The sequence below is a fragment of the Canis lupus genome, chromosome 10 (genome assembly GCF_003254725.2).
Source record: "Canis lupus dingo isolate Sandy chromosome 10, ASM325472v2, whole genome shotgun sequence".
Lineage (NCBI taxonomy): Eukaryota > Metazoa > Chordata > Mammalia > Carnivora > Canidae > Canis > Canis lupus.
The window spans coordinates 15,647,021-15,665,280 of record NC_064252.1 but is presented as its reverse complement, the minus strand read 5'-3'; the positions used below and the strand labels follow the sequence as shown (position 1 = coordinate 15,665,280).

The 18,260-nt window shown below is 45.0% G+C and overlaps 1 protein-coding gene and 1 long non-coding RNA gene across 3 annotated transcripts; one reads left to right on the top strand and one right to left on the bottom strand.

Moving 5' to 3' along the window:
- Positions 1-637: 637 nt before the first annotated feature.
- ATXN7L3B (ataxin 7 like 3B) lies at positions 638-4,753 on the bottom strand. The gene has a single exon (XM_025476582.3). The coding sequence runs from the start codon at positions 4,505-4,507 to the stop codon at positions 4,214-4,216; it is 294 nt and encodes a 97-aa protein (XP_025332367.1). The 5' UTR covers positions 4,508-4,753; the 3' UTR covers positions 638-4,213.
- Positions 4,754-5,290: 537 nt separating this feature from the next.
- Positions 5,291-17,402, top strand: LOC112677836 (uncharacterized). Of its 2 annotated transcripts, none has more exons than XR_007413387.1 (4): positions 5,291-10,280; positions 14,056-14,163; positions 14,900-15,012; positions 15,415-17,402. It is a non-coding gene; the product is annotated as an uncharacterized LOC112677836 (long non-coding RNA). The 2 variants fall into 2 exon arrangements; XR_003147219.3 differs by having other exon boundaries at positions 14,842-15,012.
- The last annotated feature ends 858 nt before the right edge of the window (positions 17,403-18,260 follow it).

Below are 18,260 nucleotides of genomic sequence, written 5' to 3'. Positions count from 1 at the left end.
TTTTATTCATCTAAATATTACTTCCAATTGGAGACTGCTTCTTTAATTAAGTAGAACATGTAGCAAATAAATGATTTTGAACAGTACTCAGCAACTGTACAATTTCTAAGGGAAATGCTTCAGCTATGGGTTGGGAATTGGGAGGAATAAAAATTCTCAGAATTACTCTAAGACAAACTAAGAGATCTAAAGAATTGGGGTAAAAGAAAAATGAAAAGTATTAAGGAAAAATCGCCTTTAGAAAGGTTGCCTCATTTTCTATGAATTGTGTCTTATTATTATTATTTTTAACCCTTTGTCTTGGGAGCAAGGATCTTAGCCTGAAAAGCTGGCAAAATGTATATATTAAGGTATCTTGAGTTCCACTTAAATAGAAGTAGCTTTCACATTGGTCTTAGTGACAGGCTCGGATCATATTTATTTTACCACCTAGTTTGTTTCTCACCGGAGGTTGCAGAAAGCTCAATTTGCAGGACTAGATGGAGAAATAAAGTTGGGCAAAATTCCTCTACTTTGATAAAAACTTCCATTCAGGAGACAGTGACTGGGATTCAACAGCAATTCAACATTTTTACTATGCCAGTTCCTGGAGAACATGTACGATCTTGAAAGATGAACATACTGGGTCTAAGTAAAGTCATTTTTTTAAAATTTTATTAGTACTGTTTACCAATGGGGAGATGCAGTTTATTTACACCAGCAGCCACAGGGGCAAGGGGAATACACAGCGATCTGTATAGGATGGACCACTTATGCAAAAATAATAATCTCCAAAACAAGGGACAGAGGTGAGCCTCACTACACTTTTCCCATGACCCCAGCATGCGACAACGCCAGGCACTGGCCCCTGCACATGCGGTGGCGGGAACTAATGTACGGAAGAAAAAGCCACGAACCACAGACGTCTGTAAAGAACCCCTTCCCCCCCATACACACACACACACACACACACACACACACTCGGATACGTAATAGAATTACAGGGTGATCGATATACTTAATTGAGGGAGGAAGGAAGGGCAGGAATTCTGCTGTTCGAGGGAAGGCAGGAAGGGAAAGGGAGAGTTCCTAACCACGGTCAACTACGGGCCGGGAGCACTCCTGCCCCAGAAAAGGAAGGGGTCCGTGTGTCCCCGCAGGGGTCCTGTTGGACCCAGGCCGTTGCCCCAATAACGGGAAGGCAGAGAACGAAAACCATGACCAAGAGGGAGGGAAAGCGAAGCAACGGTTACTGAGGATTGCTTTCCACCTCTCCCTCCCTAACCAGGAGGCTGACCGGCAAGGGGCAAGGGTACAAGGGGTCTCCGTCAGAGCTCCCCCCTCACCTTACCCACAGCTGGTTTCCCTTCTGCCCCTCTGCAGCCCCCTGCGAGGAGATGGCTACAAAGCCAAGGGCAGATAACCCCAAATCGTTTTAACTCTTGCCGAGCTTTAACTTCCTAAAAAGTCAGCAAAATTCTTGAAGACCAACCGGTAAGGACACCTCAACCTCGGCCAGGACAACTCTGGGGGGAACGCAATGACCGACAGTCTCGCGGCCCTATCGCTACGGTTCCCTCGAGGGATCTGCGTGACACCCATCGGCCGCAGGGTCCAAGCAGGTCCTCCCGGGATGAGGAACGGTACCTGCACAGCAAGGGCTGGCAAACCAGACCAGGCCCCGCTCCACCCCTGCGTGTCGCTAGGCGTCCCTGCTCTTCCGCTTAGGCCCCGAGAGGCAGCATCCCAGTGCAAGGGGGGAGGTGCAGGGGCCCCTGAAAGGAGACCCGCAGGGAGGCATCCAAGGCAGTCCTGCAGGCAGATGCCTAGGCGGGGCCCTGCCTTTCCTGCACAAATCGTTACCGTCTCTCCCATCTTCATCCCCACAGAGGAAACCACCTGAAAGGTTCTTCTCTGGATCTCCCAGAACAAGGAAGGGGAGAGAAAAAAAAAAAAAAAAAGAAAGGAAAAACTTGAAAGAAGCCGATGAGAGGGCACCTGGGCAGGTTGGAGCGGGAGCATGGAGAGATGAACTGCAGCTGGCCGGTGTGGAAGCAGGGGAGCCGGCAGCACCTGGGGTCCAGCTGCACTGGACGGGCAGGGGAGCAGGGGACAGTGGGGACACGGGGCGGGCCGGACGGATGAGGCTGGGCCCCGTGCTGGGGCACAGAATGAGGTAAGAAAACATTTCAAATAAAGCAGCACCGTTCCCGCTCACTTTGGGGTTCTCGCCCCTCTACACTTCCTAAGTCCTCAGCAGGGAGCAAAGTGGAGGGTGGCTTTGAGGCGTGGCTCACGTTTCCCATCCTGGCCTGTCCCGACCCCGACTGCCCACAAGAAGGCAGCTCTTGTCAGGAATGTCCAAAAGGGACTGAATGGAAGGGGCCGCCCCTCCCGAGGGGCAGGGGTGGCGGTGAGGGTCTAGACAGATGCTCGCAGTCACACGGCTTGGGCTGCCCGGGGATGCTGCAGTGGGAGGCTAGGCGACCCCTCCCTGCCCCCCCATCCCGGGTATGCTGCAGTGGGAGGCCAGGCGACCCCTTCCTGCCCCCCGGCTCCGGGGACTACGCCGTCAACCTGGAGGGCCGCTGGCAGAAGCCACCCTGGGCCCCGCCGTCCAATCGGTCTGCTGCACAGCCTCTGCGGCACTGGTCATTGCGGGCCGCCCCCGGGGGCGCAGGAGGCCGGTGGGGACCTGGTGGGCTGCCCGGGCCAGACACCCGAACGGGCGGGCTGGGCGGCCAGGGGCTCAGTGAGCACAGGGGGGCCGCGCACAGCAGCGCATATCCGGGCGCGAACCTGCGGAGGGGGTGGGGGGGTAGGGTCGTGCACCGCTGCAGAGGCCCCGCTACCTCCCCAAGGCACCGGGACCAGAGCCTCGGCCTGCCGGGCCACCAGGCTGCCCACCGGACGGGGGGCAAGCGCTCGGCCCTGGTCCCCACGGCGTCCGCGGAGCTGCGGGCGCGGGGACCCCAGGCCGTGGCTAGCGTGGACGTCCTCTCCCGCCTACAGCCGGGGCCGCGAGGCTTCCCCTCCGGGACCGCGCGGCGGTCCTTCTCCTTGGCTTGCCCTGTGTTGGGGCTGGCAACGCCCAGACCTCGCGCCCGCTGACGTCCCGCGTCCGGGAGGAAGCGCCGCAAGAAGTCCCGGCCGGGCTCCTCCCCAGGGCGGCTTGGGGGACCTGAGCACCCGCTGCGCCCCAGCAGCGCGTCGTCTTCGTCGTCTTCTGGGGAGCCTGGGGCCCCAGGCAGGCAGCCCGGTACAGCGCGGCTCCTCCCGCCCGGGCCTCCGGGGCGACTCTGGGGGTCACCCCTGCAGAGTGATCCCAACCCTTGCGTCCTACATGCGGGGCCTTCAGAGGCTGGGACGCTCAGCATGCGGGGCCCTGTCACCTGCCGCGTCTGCGCTCCCCTCCGGGCCGTGTCACTGGCTGTGTCTGTGCGTGTCCCCGTCTTTCGCAGGGATGCTCTGGGGGTCACCTCCGCCTGGCGATCCTGGTCCTTGCGTCCTGCACGCGGGGCCTCGAGAGGCTGGGATGCTCAGCGCGCGCCGGGCCGTATCACCTGCTGCGTCTGCGCGTCTGTCCCCGTCTGCGCTCTGCACTGGGCTGCCCGCCGTCTCCCGTGAGGCCTCTAGGGGGTCCCCCCCGCACAAAGATCCGGGCCCTTGCGTCCTGCACGCGGAGCCTCGAGGCTGGGATGCTCAGCGCGTGGGGCCGTGTCACCTGCTGTATCTGTCCGTGTCCCCGTCTCCCTTGGGGCCTCCAGGGGTCACCCCCGTACGGCGATCCGGGCCCTTGGGTCCTGCATGCGGGGCCTCCAGAGGCTGGGATGCTCAGTGCGCGCGGGGCCGTGTCACCTGCTGTGTCTGTCCGTGTCCCCGTCTCCCGCGGGGCCCCCGGGGGTCACCTCCGCCCGGCGATCCGGGCCCTTGGGTCCTGCATGCGGGACCTCCAGAGGCTGGGATGCTCAGTGCGCGCGGGGCCGTGTCACCTGCTGTGTCTGTCCGTGTCCCCGTCTCCCGCAGGGCCCCCGGGGGTCACCTCCGCCCGGCGATCCGGGCCCTTGGGTCCTGCACGCGGGGCCTCGAGAGGCTGGGATGCTCAGCGCGCACGGGGCCGTGTCACCTGCCGCGTCTGTCCGCGTCCCCCGGGGGCCCCCTCCCCGCCCGGCGATGTGGGCCCTTGCGTCCCGCCCGCGGGGCCGTGTCGGCTGCCGTGGCCCCCGCGCCGCGGCTACTGGAAGTCCGGGGGCGCGCGCTGCAGCGGCTGCTCGGGGCCGCTGCCCGGCTCGGCGGGGAGGGCGCACAGCGGCAGGCGGCGGGCGCCCGCGTCCTCCACCGGCGGCAGCCCGAAGTCCTTCACGCCGCCCGCGTCCGCGAACTCCAGGTAGAAGTAGCCGCACTTGACGGCCCGGTGCACCTCGAAGCAGAAGCCCAGGCACGAGTCCTCGATGAGGTCCACGTAGATCTCCTGGGCGAGCGCCTCCAGCTGCTTGGTGTCCAGCTCGGCCAGCGACACGTCCTCCATCTTACCGCGCCCGCGCCGGCAGCGGCCGCCGGGCTCCTCGGGCGGCGGGGCCGGGGCGTCCGCGGGGCGCGGGGGCCGCGCAGCCCGAGCCTTCGCTGCGTCGCGGCGCCTCCCGGGGGCTGGGACCGTGAGTTCGCGCCGCTCGGACCCGCCGCCGGGACCCGCCGCCGCCGCCGCCGCCAGCGCCCCCGGCCTCTTCCGCCGCCAGCGCCGCAGCCCCGCCCCCCGACTTCCACTCCTGCGCACTGGCCCGGCGCAGGCCCGCGCGGGCTGCCGGGAAGGCGCGGAGCGGCCGGGGCGGACCGCGGGCTCCCGGGCACGTGAGGGACCCCCCAGCCGAGCGCGCGGCTGCTGCGGAGCCGGGCACCCCCCCCCGCACCTTCCACTGCCCTCGGTCGGCTGCTGGGTCGCCGAGGTCTTCCGCAGAGATTCCCGAGACGCAGGGGCGCAGGCGGAGGGGGGAGCGGGCTCACCGCGAGGACCGGACTCCCCGCGGGGACCGGAAGCGGGACTCTAACCTGGGACCCGGGGTCACGCCCTGGGCCGCAGGCAGGTGCTCCTCCGCTGAATCCCTGGACGCCCCTCTTCTTTTTTCTTTTTTTTTTTTTTTAGATTTTTATGTATTTATTCATGAGAGACAGGCAGAGAGGCAGAGGCACAGGCGGGAGGGAGAAGCAGGCTTCCTGCGGGGACCGGAAGTGGGACTAACCCAGGACCTGGGGTCGCGCCCTGGGCCGCAGGCAGGTGCTCCACCGCTGAGCCCCCCCCCCCCCCCCCGTGCCCTTTTTTTTTTAAAAAAGATTTCATGTATTTATTCATGAGATACACAGAGAGAGGCAGAGGCGCAGGGAGCCCGTGCAGGGAGCCCGATGTGGGACTCCATCCCAGGACCCCGGGGTCACGCCCTGGGCCGCAGGCAGGTGCTCAAGATTTACAAAAGCTAAGTACATAGGGCAAGTTCGCACAGGTAGTAACTGATGGGAGGCAGTCTGGTATCATCATATTTTATGGCTTAGCATATATGGCTATAGGCAGATTCAAATTTATGTCAAAATATGATTATCAGTTTTTGAATGGAGAACATATAAAGGATACAAAAGGCTGCAGGGAAAAAAATTCTGCCTATATATATAAAAAACATTTATCATGCATGAATCTTTGGTAACCTAGGCGCCCTATTGAGCCCATCCCCCTGGCGCCCCTAGTTTTTGTTTTTAAGGAAGAACTGGGCACTCTTGTTGAAGACATGATCCACATACACTGATCCGTGAACCTAAAGATAAGGAGCATCACGTCCATGGGATCACAGGTGCATCACCGGATACACCTCAAAACTCCTGCGAAGAGAAAATGTATACCTGCAGCGTCTGTGAAAGAGGGAGGAAATGTCAAATCGCCTCCTAAAATCCTGTGGCATGAACGTGAGACCTGCCAGGGTCCTGTCTGCCCTGCGTCCGCCCCGCCGCAGCTCTGTCCATCTGCCTCCAAGTATAGCGAGTCTCCCTTGCACGCTGAGGATGAAGTGATGATGCACGAACCATCCTTGCCAGGCCACACCTTACAGGGCGAGCGTTCACTGAATGCCAGCCCTTCTGATCACATTAGTTCCGGGCTACACTACATTATGATCAAGACACTATAGCATTTCCTTCACTTGTTGCTAGTTTTTTGGTTCTTGCCAAGAACCTCTGAAATACGGTAGCATCTTGTGTTTCATAATTTACCAAAAAAAAAAAAAAAAAAAGATATGTATCTCTCTGATTCTATTTCTTTTCCAGGATACAGGGGGAAAGAAATGGGCCTATATCTTTCTGGCAGATACAAATTAAGTATTTTCTAATGTTTATGATTATCAATCGCTCGTAAACTATGATTCATTCTCATTAGCTCCCTTCGTAGTTTTATGAGGAGAGGGGTAAGTACCAGTTAGACTTACTTGGTTTCTGAGTAGTTAACCAGTAGTTGTACCCATCCAGATTTTCTGATTGTGTATTTTATCATCCTAAAAATCACAAATTGGCAGATCTAAAGGATTCTGAAAGCCTACGCTATTGAAGATTCATGCATGATAATTTTTTTTTTTGTATATAGGCAGAATTTTTTTCCCTGCGGCCTTTGTATCAATTATATGTTCTCCATTCAAAAATTGATATCATATTCTGACATAAATTAGAATCTGCCTATAGGGGATCCCTGGGTGGCTCAGTGGTTCGGCACCTGCCTTCTACCCAGGGCGTGATCCTGGAGTCCCAGGATCGAGTCCCTCTTCGGGTTCCTTGAATGGAGCCTGCTTCTCCCTCTGCCTGTGTCTCTGCCTCTCTCTCTCTGTGTGTCTCACATTAAAAAATAAATAAAATCTTAAAAAAAAATCCGCCTATAGTCATATGCTAAGCCATAAAATGTAATGATATCAGACTGCCTCTTATCAGTTACTATCTGTGGGAACTTGCCCTACATACTTAGCTTTTGTAAATCTGTTTTCTTATTGCAGTGACTTTTCTCATCACAGAGATTCCTTGTGAGATTTAAACATTGACAGTAAATCGAAAAGTCTTCACAAAGTATCCAACTGTGTATAATACTGTATCGCATACCTACTATTGTGATACGTTTAGTTAGGGGGGGAAATACAGATGTAAATAGAATTGCTTCCACTCATCTTTTATCACAGTGTCTGAAAATCTAGTTTAAGACCATGCTTCTCAAACCTTGATGTGCATATAAAACATTCAGAGATCCTTTTAAAACTGCAGACTGTGGTTCCGTAGGTCTCAAGTAGGGCCCCGGTTTCTGCATTTCTAAGGAAGCTGCTGGTTCACAGACCACTTTGAGTAGCAAGGAATGAAAAGGGCCTGATGGTGGACAGTGTTCTTCATGGTGATTGGCTCCCGTGTAATTTGCGCTGGGGAAATTATCATGAGAACCTTTGCGTATTTGATTTTTGTCAGAAGAGAGTAAGAGATTGTTTCTCTGCCCCTTAAATCCTCCTTATGTTGTGCGAGTTGGAACCGAAATCCTCTACTTAATGGGGAAGGGTCATCAATAAAATATACTACAAAATATATACAAGCAGATCATCACATTAATTGAAATTCAAATAATCAGGACCGTAGCTGGGTTTTCCTGCCCGTATTTTATTATATTTACTCTTAGAATGGAGACATTATCACGCTGTCGAAAGTTTGCTTTGATGTTCGTCATCCCCTTGTTACCTTTCATCTACTTGTCCCATTTAACTAGGTGGCCTTACTTACTGAAATGTACTCAAAGTCTTGTTCAATCAGGGCCATGCCACAAAAAGAAGTTAGAAGGAACCAGAAGTTAGAAGTCCTGTTGCAATTCACAGCGTCGAAGATACTTAAGCCTTTGCTATAAAAATGAAATAAAATAAAATAGATACTCTATTTTTTCAGTGCAAAGAAAATAACAGGAATTAATTCTTCAAAAATAAGTGATCTTCAAAGAATACGTACATCATTTAGGTTTAGAATATATATGTTGTACTAATTAAGGTAGGCATTTTGTCTTTGATTATTTGATAATTTTCTTCCTATTTACTTGTAACATACATACTGAGAGACCGGCTCTTTCAAAGAGGAACACATTTTACATTTATCTAATGGTTTTTACCAAGGACTGAAAATCCACAAAACAATTTTTTTTGTTTTTAACAGTCACACATTTTTTTGTGTTCCCATAAAGTAGGAAAGCGAGATAGCAGAGTGCGTCAGGGGTAGGCCTGGGAGCCAAAAGAGTTGAGCTGCTGTCCCACTTCTGCCACTAATTTATCAGGTGACTTTGGGCGAGAAGGTGAATTCACATTTGCAAAAACAGCTAGATTCATGTTTTCTGAATGTTTCTTTTAAAACTAAATTTCCATGAATTGAGGAATCTGAGAAAATAGGTTTCTTCAAGTTAAGGGTCAAGTAAGTTCATATATATTGGCCTGCAAAGTTCAAATGTTAGATCCTCAACTGGGTGACTGAGGGTTTTGTTATTATAAACCAATCTGCTCCACTGCCTAGGGCATCTTGTTGAAGCACCTTGAGGGTTAGGAAGATTATTCATCTACTGAATGCCAGCTGGATATTGTAATTATCTTGCCTAATATCTGAGATGTTACTTGTAGATGTTCATTTTAGTTGAAAATTTTAATTTCTATAATGATTTTGATGCCTACGAAATCCACTTTTATTTATAAAAATTAGCATTTTACTTGTTTTTCTTTACTTACTCAGGTATTTAAAAATAAGCAAATAGTAAATCAGAGAAGGAGGCAACATATGGCGGTAGGGTCTTCTTACTTTCCCTGGACCATGATTTATGTCAGAAATAAGCTATGTAGTACTATGCCTTCTTGCCAGCAGTTTGCTAGGAGAAATGTTTGCTTGAAGTTTCAAATTCATTCTCTACCAAAATCCGTATTTCAGGATTTGCATTTAAAAACTGATTATCATGCCTTGCATGAGATTCGGAGATGCCACAGTTTGATATTAGATAAGGATGTCATGCTCAAATTGCAATGTCTAAAATAAATTTACAATTTTAATCTTCCCTGCTAAACTGTGGAATCAAGGTAACTCAGTGAATTTTGGCATTTATGACAACTTTGGCTTATGATCTTCTAGAGGGACAGACACTGTAATCCTGAGCTAACTACAGTTAGTAAGTTGTGTAGGATACTAATGCAGATTTTGGTGCTTAACATAATACAGCCTTTTTAAAACAGTGGATCTTTCTATATATCAATTGTTCTGAGCCAGTTTGATCTACAGAAGGGCTCCAGAGGCTTTCTGAAGTTATTTCTATATATTTATAATACAGAAATATGTTTTAGAAAACATCTTAATACTTTTAAGATTACACTGCCCTGTGGATTATAAGCTATTTCTTAATGTATATATATTTTATATATATAAGAATGTTGCTGGACCCTCTCTGTCTGGGAGGATGTGCAGGGTGGTGCAGAGAAGGGCATGTTTGCCTTATATATGGACATAAGGAAGGGCCAGAAAAATGTAAACTTGAACACAGAAAATAATTCCTGATTAGGCAATATGGACGCGGCAAGAATTAACACTTTTAAAAACCCTTATTTTAAAGAAATTTCAAATTTATGGGAGGATTGCAAGAATATAACAAATAACTTCTATAGATCTCCTCTTCCTCAAGTTTACTTAACATTTTACCACGTTTACCCTCCCTCTCCCTCCCTCCATCCCTCCCTCTCCCGCTGGAATTTCCATATCACAAAGTAATCTGAACTATTGTTTTTCCTGGGTAATGGATTACAAACATCATACCCTGTAACCTCTAAATATTTCCATGTATGTAGCCGTAAGAGCAGATATTCTCTTACATCACTTGATACAATAATCAAATTTAGGGTTTTCAGTAGTTTAGGAATTGGCTAATACTATTGTCTAATATACAATCCATATTAAAATATTGTCAAATGTCCTAATAATGTCCTTTCTAGCATTTTTTTTTTTCTGGAGCCAATCAAGGATTACATGTTGCATTTACTTGTCATGTCTCCTTATCTAGTCTCTTTTAATCCAGAACAATTACCTCGCAGAAAGATTTGAAAATAATGACATGCGTAAATTCGAGGACATTCAATTTCAACATGATAAAAATCTTTTTAAAGACATGCAATTTCTCTAATTAAAGCCTTAATTACGGTAAAAATTTATCTTAGTAGATCAGGCCGGATGCTGTAGCAGTGCTGCTTGAAAATGCAGATGATTCCGAAGAAAGCTCATCTACTAAAGTAAGTTTACGGTGCTGACAACTCGAGTTTCCTTTGGACACAGATGCCTTCTGGAACTTCTATTATGTTAGTCTTTAAATATATTTAATGGCAGTAATATTGGTTCCTTGGCTTGGACCTGTCCTGACGAGGAAAACAGGCCTTTGGGTTGCTGGTACACATCCGAGTAAACCTGGGCAGCTGAACATAGACTCGAAAAACCCAGGGCTTTTTTTTTTTTTTTTTTTAACGCTTAACCAGTCTTAAAGGAGGAATAAAAAATAATATCTTCAGGTCTGATAAAAACACAAAGGCCAGAGATGTTAAGTGAATTGTCCAACTAATCGGTGACAGAGTTAGGGCATCAAAGCTTCTGACTCTTGATTTTTCTCTCTGTTACACAGTGTCTCCAAAATGTACTTTTGTTTTGCAAAACCATCAATAATGGCTACCTCCCATAATGCACCTCTAAAACACTTTTAGAGTTGGCATTTTTATGTGTCACATCAAAATCTTACTGCCAGTGTAGCTTTAACCAATGGCGAAGGCATGTAATAGGGCGTAAGCACTCTGCTTGCCCGAAAAGGTGCTGAAATGTGATAATATTACTAATGAAATGAAGCTCTGTACTTTTACACGATGTACTCCTAAATTTTTTAAATCTTTAAATGTTAGTTTTTAAGAATTTTTTGAAGTTCTAGCTTTAAAAGCAAAAATTTAAAAAAATTAATTAAAAAATTTTTTTTCAGATTAGCAAGCCATGCACTCCACAGAAAGATCATAAACCTAATTTCAAAATGTATTTTGAGAGGATTTTAAGCATCAAATCTTTATATAAAAGTTCTTACTGCCTCTCAATGCTCCTAACTAAGCTTTGACAACAGTGAACCGTTGTTGGTTCTCTGAACAAAACACGTTAATCCATAACACCCTTTCAGCCTTGAATGTCTCTCTCTACCCTCAAGTCTCTTTTGAGTCTCCATTGCAGTTCGCATTCCTAACCCATGTAAGTTCCTCAGGTGACGCTGCTGTCACTATCATCATTATCAAACACTTCATCTGGGCCAGATGGCTGTTCTAACTCCAAGGAATTTGATATCAACTCAATTCCTCTTTACAACAATCCTATGAAGAAGTATGAATAATATCCCCATTTTATATTTAAGAGACTGAAGCATATAAAGCCTACAGAAGAAAACATTATGGGACAGTAATAAAGCTAATATTTGAGCTGAAGTGGACTGGAAGCTTCCAGCATCTATGCTCTAATTACTAGGCCATGCAGCCTCTGTGTGATTAAAAGGAGATGGATCCTAGGTACTGTTATATACACAAGGCTCTTGACTGTCTTGTTCAGCATTTATGTTCAAGGAGCTTCTGGGGCTGGAGATGTATATATGATGGCACATTAACCCAAAACATACAAAGTCTGTTCTAGAAACATCTTTGTTGAAACAATCTTTACACAAATATAGAGCTGTAACTGGCACACCTAAATGTGTTAGGATTTACCATTCCTATGATAAGAAAAGTGTCTTAGAGTCTAATGAAAACCCTTGGCAATTTGAATATTATATGATACTAAATTAAAAAAAAAAAACCTCATTAGAGGTTCTCGCCAAACTGGTTTTAAGTTGTTTAGTGCAAAATCGAGTTTCTTTCCATCTTTCTTGCTTTCTTTTTCCCATAGTTCTTTGCATTCAAGTTATAAAGAAGTTCAATTGAACATATATATTTTTTTTCCTAATCTGACTAATGTCCATTAGGTTTGTTTTTGTTTGTCTTCTCCCATCAAGAGCTGTCTCATATTTTCTTAAGTCAAGCTGTTAAATTGGTGGGTGGGATGCTTTTACTCCTTGTGTTCCACAGATGGGCATCTGGCAATTGCCACCAAGTGAGAGATTAATTTTCTTGTGAAAATCTCAGTAAATGTAAAAGTGAGAGCAAATTTAGGCAGTAAAGTAAGGGAGTCTCAGAATCTTTTGCAGATTAATTATAATTTTTTTTATTAAAGTAACTCTAGTTTTCCTTTCTGCACTTAACCTCATCTTCTCTTACCTCTCCTTTCATTTATCTGGAACTGCTCTTAAATTTTTATTTTTCAAAGAAATTTTGAACCTTGATTTGTCCCCATTCTCAGAGTATTATACGTTGCCTGCTAACCTCACTTTTTAAATATTTCCTAAAACATCATTTTTACATGATATCACCCTAACTTTGCCAATTTTCACTCTTTATGAACATCGACATCTATTTTTGCCACACATTATTATTTATTTATATTTTTAAAGCCAGCCGCCACTGATATTAAATTTTAGTCAACTGTGAATACATCCTTAACATAGCCCTTAAACATTTTTTACACTTCCTGACTTGCATCGTTCTTACTTGTGCCTGGTACCTAGATGTTGCATTCTGTAGAAAAATATAAACGTGAGTAAATGTACCATCACTGGCATTTAACGCAATGACACATACATAAAAGATCCTTAATATATCATCAGGATTTACCGCACCAAATTTTAGGATCAAATTTTATTTTTGAGTAATACCAACTACTAGTAAAATTGGTATTTCTTAACTTAGGTATTTTTTCTGAGGATTCCTCAAAGAACAAAATGAAAATTTAATTATTCTAAAATAGAATAAAGTTCATTGTATCTTATGGATTCACTGGACATATGCCTAAATCTAAGCTACATCATAGGATCTTGGTGACCTTATTTTTTCTTTATCTTGAAACATTTTTCTATTTCATCATTAGAAGGACTGTTTTATTGATAATTATCGATTATTTTTAAAGGCATAAATATGAAGAAACAAGAATGATGAAATTATCTAGGCACAAAGAGGCATGTAAACTAGAGGCAAACTCAAGGTCATTGTCTCTTTTTGCAAAAACCCTTGTTTTGGAACACAGGCGCGTTTCACTTATGTATTGTGCTCGGCTGCTTTCGCTTCCACGTCAGAAGTGAGTAGTTGCAGTGGAGACCATGTAACTCCGAAGCCTAAAATATTTATAATAGCCCTTTGAGAAAACGTCTACCTAATGTTTATGGTTCTCTTAAAAGACTAGGACAAACAAGCAAACAAACAAAGACAAAAAAAAATGACTAGGACAATAGTGAAAGAACTATTATCGTTCACGTCTACTAATCTGCTTCCCAAAATATTGCCTCATCTTTAAGAAGATGTAAGGGAAGCCTGGAGATACCATCACTGTCCTTTGTGTTTAGCTTTTATTGGGGACATTTGAGAACCCAGAAATTTTCATTTTCTGTTCTTAATGGCATAGAGGAGAAAATTGGCAGAGAGAGATGTTTTACGATTATCAGATGAATCAGGAGATAAATTCAAAGGGACGGATAGCAGTACCCTAATGATAGTGAACTGGATCACGGATAGGAAGTGGATCTTGTCAGTGGAATCTCGGTCAGTGGAATCTGAGACGAAGAGTCTTCAGATGCAGGACCTGGATGGATTTTCTAGAATCTCTAGTGAGCACTGTATTTCCAAGAACAAAAAGGACTATGGGAAGTTCATCTAGCCAGTCATAAAACAGGGAAAACCACATTGGGCAAGGCTTTGCCGTAAAACCTGGACTATTTCTATTTTGCTAAAAGGAGGTGTGACATATTTTTCACCTTTTATGATGTGCATGTGCCCAAATTTACTTGTCACAAAAGTGACGTTTGTAACATTTAAATGTATTTCAAAATTTCTGGCAGTTGTTTTCCACTCTTTATTCTTACTTCAGTGAATCATTAAGTGACAAAATTTTTTTTTTTTTTAACAGATCCCCTGGACCCAGATGGCAAAAAACGGTGACAATTTTCTTGATACATTGAGAGTTAGATTTAAATGACAAGAAATAATAATAAAAAAAGGAGTAAACTTTGACAAGGTAAATTCAGTGTTATTTTATGTTAACTCTTTGTGTGTGTCTGAATCCCACACAAAATCTCAAGTATTCATATATAAATGAATTTGTTGGCCTTTATTTAAAAAGCTGTCTCCCAAAACATGCAAGTGGCATGTGCCCTTGAAATAGTTCGAGGCCTTGAAATCCTTTCTGGTCAAACATAAATGCTCCTGGCACCCTGTAGACCAGGTGTCAGGCTCCTGGAGTTAATTTGATTTGTAGTTTTTCCTTTGTTTGCCTGCCTTTTCCTCTCAGTTTTGATTCAGAAAGGTGTTTCTGCAGATATACTTCCGTATGCCTACATCTGGTTCCTATTAATTTTTCCTTGGGAGTTTAAAGAAAATAGTAAGGCAGCTTTTCTGTTTTTAGCCCCAAAATATTTGCTCGCATGAATCTTATATGCAAAACCAGGTTACCACACGGAATTAAAAAAAAAAAAAACCCCTTCAGTATCAAGATGAGCTCAGAGAGAGGTCAACTTTAAAAAAAAAAAAACTTCTCTTCTGACACTTGAGATAAAGTCTATCTTTGGCACAGGACTTTTTACCCTTGGGGTTGCAGGGGAGACAAGTCGGCTTAAGAATTTCAGGCTTAAATTAGGCAGTGTGTAAGCTGACAAAGATTTACTCATTGTTTTTCTTTTTTGTTTTTTTTTTTTAGATGTACTTTTCCCTGCACAGAGTCCATTATAATTCTACACAAATCTTGTATATTGTAGATTTTGGGGAGTGGGGAGCATTATATAGAAGAAAAGGAATGGGAGAAAGGAGGGAGAGATCCTGTTGGTTTCCGATTGACACTAATAACTCCTTGAATTAAGGTCTCAAAAAGGTAAATCCTTACATCTACGTTCTGCTGTGACTCAAGTATAACTTTCCCCACATTTACTTTTATTATAAAAACATACACGGCAGTTAAATTCAGAGTCTCTGGAGTAAGTAAGACCCTGGGCCACTTATTATTTGTATGACCCCAGACAATTAACACCTCAGAGTCAGTTATATGGTTCGTAGAATGGACATTAAAGTGGTTCTATCCTTGTAAGAAATTACAGAAGTAAAATAAAACGTCAATTGCTTTAAAAAACATTAGGCGTTGCATACGTAATCAGTAAACATATTTTTATATATATGATGTAGAAGAAATACTAGTCTTGGAACTCAAATGATCGTGATTTTCTTATTTTTATATTCAGTACATATTGAAGGTTTTTTTTTTTTCTTTTCTGTTTAGAACTTGAGGCACAGTGATAAAGGAAGCCAGCCCGTCTTTCAAGGACCTGCTTAGGGGAGGGGGAGAGACAAACCTGAACACGAGAGCTGTGAGCGCAGTGGGCATACCCCACACAGAGTGGTCACGGGGTCTGCGTGCAGAGAGGGGCAACTTTTGTGGGAATTTGACCCTTTACTTAGGATTTGGAAGAGGGGCACAGCTTGTAGTACGTACAGGAGCAGTGAGGAGCATTTCGGGGGAGGGAAAAGCATGATGAAGAAGACAGAGGTACGGAATAACATGTTGCATCATGATCTGGTAAGTGATTCCTTATAGCCTGAGTGGGGGAAAGGTGTGTAGAAGCCGGGGGTGGGACGGAGGAGAGGCTGGAAAAAAATGTGTGATCACCAGAGGGCTCTTTTTGTTTTAAGATTTTATTTATTTATTCATGAGAGACACAGAGAGAGAGAGGCAGAGACACAGGCAGAGGGAGAAGCAGGCTCCATGCGGGGAGCCCCATGCGGAACTCGATCCCAGGACCCTGGGCCAAAGGCAGATGCTCAACCACTGAGCCACCCAGGCGCCCCAGCAAAAGGTTTTTTTTCAGAGATTTTATATTAGAAAGTCCTTCTGGTCTCAGTGTGGAGGATGAAATGGAATGTGACGGGCAGGAAGGTAACTCACAGATTATTTGTAGTCCAGGTGAGAGATTGTAAATTCGTAAAGAATGCAACAAGAAATACAGAGGAAAGAGAGCAAACAAGTACAGTAAATACACAGAAGTTAAACTGGTAGGCTTTGTTTGGGTCATAGTAAAAACCTCCAAGAATGACAGACAAAATGAAATGAGATTATTTATTTATTTTTAAGTATTTTATTTATTTATTTACTTATTTTGATTTTATTTATTTACTCATGAGAGACACACAGAGAGGCCGAGGGAGAAGCAGGCTCCATGCAGGGACCCCACGTGGACCTCGATCCCGGGACCCTGGGGTCACGCCCCAGGCCCAGGGTGGCGCTAGACCGCTGGGCCACCCGGGCCGCCCCGATGAGATTACTTAAATATAAGTACCTTGTAAGCTGTAAAGCTCTATATGATTTTCAGCTGTTATCCGCGTTCAAGATTGTATAATCAATGACTTTAAACACACAATCAATATGTCGACCTACAAAGTCTAACTATTGTCTGTTCTTGAAGTTTGCAAGGCTTCAAACTGCCTTTTACATACAACCTTCCAGTCGTTCAGAGACCGTCCCTAGCACCCTCACACACTTGTGAGATCACAAGCCACCGTGACACGTGGTTTCCATAAAGCTCAAGCTTGTCATGTATCTACAACATCCGGCAGATGGACCCGACTTCAACATTTTACCAGAAATTCGGTGTCAACACGCCCGCATGCACACACACACAAACTGGATCAAACCACATGAGCTGTTGAGGCAACAGAGTCATAGATTTTTATAGAGTTTTATCAATAAGAGTAAAGTGTATAAGAATTAGAGCTGTGGTTCCAAATCACCTCGCAGGGTGTTCGTTTTTGAGCCGAGGCACAAGTGACTGAGAGGGGTCGACCCCATTTTCAAGTCATAACCATGCTTTTCGTAGAGCCAGCGACAGCCTTCGGTGGTCGAGGTGCTATGGGCTTTGGGAGAAGACCATCCCCCATGCTCCCTGGGTCTTGGACTCCTCTACTGTTGGGGAAATCCAGCCATGCCTGGCATGAGCTCAAAAATATTCAGAGATCATGCTCTTATATTCCACATTTTGGGGCCATTTATCCATTGACATTAGGCCTGCCACATCTGTTCATGCATTTAAATGAAAGTTAAAGACCTTCTTTTTTGATCAAGTTTTAGTGTTTTCATAATTTATATGCACCTCACTATTCTAGAAGAGTTTGCTCAGAGTCGTTTTCTCTGTTTTATCTGTCATTGGTATTTTTATGCCTTTTATTCCACAGCCTTTAAGATGTGATGTGAATAAAAACAGCTTTCTAAATAAAGATTGATTGTCTGCTAACAGTTACCCAATAAACAATAGTCTTCATATGAGACCAAAAAAAAAATACTATATACATTGGCTTAAGGAATAGAATGGCACATATCCTAAATTCTTGGAGTTTACACAAAGCAATATCCTCACATATATGGTAAGGTGACATGGAAAATTAAAGCTGATGGGGATTTTTTTTGAGAAAAAAATGTTTCGACAAATGTTTTGTTCAAATTGTCTAAAACATTCTGTGTGATGGTTCCTTGATACAGGTGTCGGAACCATGATTTTTACTGATGGAGATTGATTCTATCCTATTGAGAAGAATGTCTAGATGGGACACTTAATGTCCACAGGTCAAAAATCCCACTTACTTAAATTTCTTTCCCTTAGTAATCTAACACCTTTTCGATCTACTGGAAGAAGGTAGCATGTTTGGGAAAAAACCTACTAGCTTTTCCTCTACAGACATGTTTCCTGAATTCATATTCACATCATTTCATTAAAAATATATGTATCATAGAAATCAGATTATTTTTTGTGTTGACTCTGAGTGGAGAAATGAACTTCTGTCTTAAAATAATAACACAAACATCTTTTAAAATTTGTGGTAAAATGCTACTTGAGGATGTATAAGGAAGCACAACAGTAAAATAATGTAAATGTATTATTATTAATCGAAAAACATCCATCATCATTGGAAGAAATAGAATGTGTCCCAGAGATATTTGAATGAAACAGTTCCCCTATATTTAGTGAACAGGTCAACATGCCGTTCTGGAATTTAATAAAACTTTTTTTTTTTTAAACTCAGGAGCATTCCAAATAGTGATTGTATTTTTTTCCTCTCTAAATACCTCATACTTAT

Coding starts and splice junctions, on each gene's coding strand:
- ATXN7L3B (XM_025476582.3), bottom strand. CDS start 4,507: ATGGAGGACGTGTCGCTGGCCGAGCTGGACACCAAGCAGCTGGAGGCG.